This window comes from Amphimedon queenslandica, unplaced genomic scaffold (assembly GCF_000090795.2).
Source record: "Amphimedon queenslandica unplaced genomic scaffold, v1.1 AMPQUscaffold_1453_Cont26536, whole genome shotgun sequence".
NCBI lineage: Eukaryota > Metazoa > Porifera > Demospongiae > Haplosclerida > Niphatidae > Amphimedon > Amphimedon queenslandica.
In genome coordinates, this window is record NW_003558203.1 from 1 (window position 1) to 1,166 (window position 1,166).

Sequence of the window (1,166 nt, forward strand, 5' to 3'; positions counted from 1 at the left end):
AGTCTCACTCTGATTCTGAATGGAACGTTCCTAAATAAAAACAATATAAAAAAGAGCACTTTAAAAGGAACAACTTTTCAAAAGTAACCTGTACTATAGCCCATGGTTTTTTCCAAAAATGGATCCGAAATCACCCCTAATTTTTATTACATTTTCTGATACATATCGATGTCTTTATGCCATGTAGAAAGTTTGAGCTGATTCCGACACCAATTTTTTGAGCTATGGCCATTTTGAAAAATGAGCCAAAATCTGAAAAATTCCCTGTACTATGTATAGCCCATGGTTTTTTCCAAAAAAAATGGCTCCAAAATCACCTCCAATTTTTATTACATTTTCTGATATATATTGATGTCCTTATGCTGTGTAGAAAGTTTGAGCTGATTCCGACATCAATTTTTCGAGTTATGGCCATTTTTAAAAATGAGCCAAAATCTGAAAAATTCCCTGTACTATAGCCCATGGTTTTTTCCACAAAATGGCTCCGAAATCACCCCTAATCTTTATTACATTTTTTGATACATATTAATGTCCTTATGCCATGTAGAAAGTTTGAACTAATTCTGACTTCAATTTTTCAAGTTGTGGCCACTTTTAAGAATGAGCCAAAATCTGAAAATTTCCCTGTACTATAGCCCATGCTTTTTTCCAAAAAAATGGCCCCAAAATCACCCCTAATTTTTATTACATTTTCTGATACATATTAATGTCCTTATGCCATGTAGAAAGTTTGAGCTGATTCTGACTTCAATTTTCAAGTTATGCCCATTTTTAAAATAAGCATTATTATTACTCCTCACCTGACTCCCTTTGACCACACCTCCTTGTTAAGTTTAGTGTCAATCCTAACGTCAGTGGTCCTCATTTGTTTCTGTGCAAATTTCTTAATCGCCTTAATAGCCCGAGGAGCTCTCTTCTTAAACCCACTAAATAAAATATAAAAAGCACAAATAATAAAAAACTAATAATTTTAATTAGTAGGTGTGGCTTTTAAATTAGCCACACCCATTATCATTACTAATCGTATCAAACCTCCCATATTTATATATAGTTACGTGTACTCTCTCTTACATTCCATGTATGTATTTATGTAAGTGGATGGTGTATTCTCTTGTCACGACTTCCTTTAGAGCTGATTTAGTCTTCTCTCCTTTTCCAGGCATCTA

The 1,166-nt window shown here is 33.4% G+C and overlaps 1 protein-coding gene across 1 annotated transcript; it reads right to left on the reverse strand.

Moving 5' to 3' along the window:
• Positions 1-5: 5 nt before the first annotated feature.
• On the reverse strand, positions 6-1,163 carry LOC100634000 (60S ribosomal protein L31-like; the record flags this gene model as incomplete). The annotated part of the gene is made up of 3 exons (XM_003392070.2): positions 6-30; positions 801-926; positions 1,072-1,163. Coding segments are annotated over 3 exons (243 nt in total), but the record flags the coding sequence as incomplete, so codon positions are not given.
• Positions 1,164-1,166: the final 3 nt, after the last annotated feature.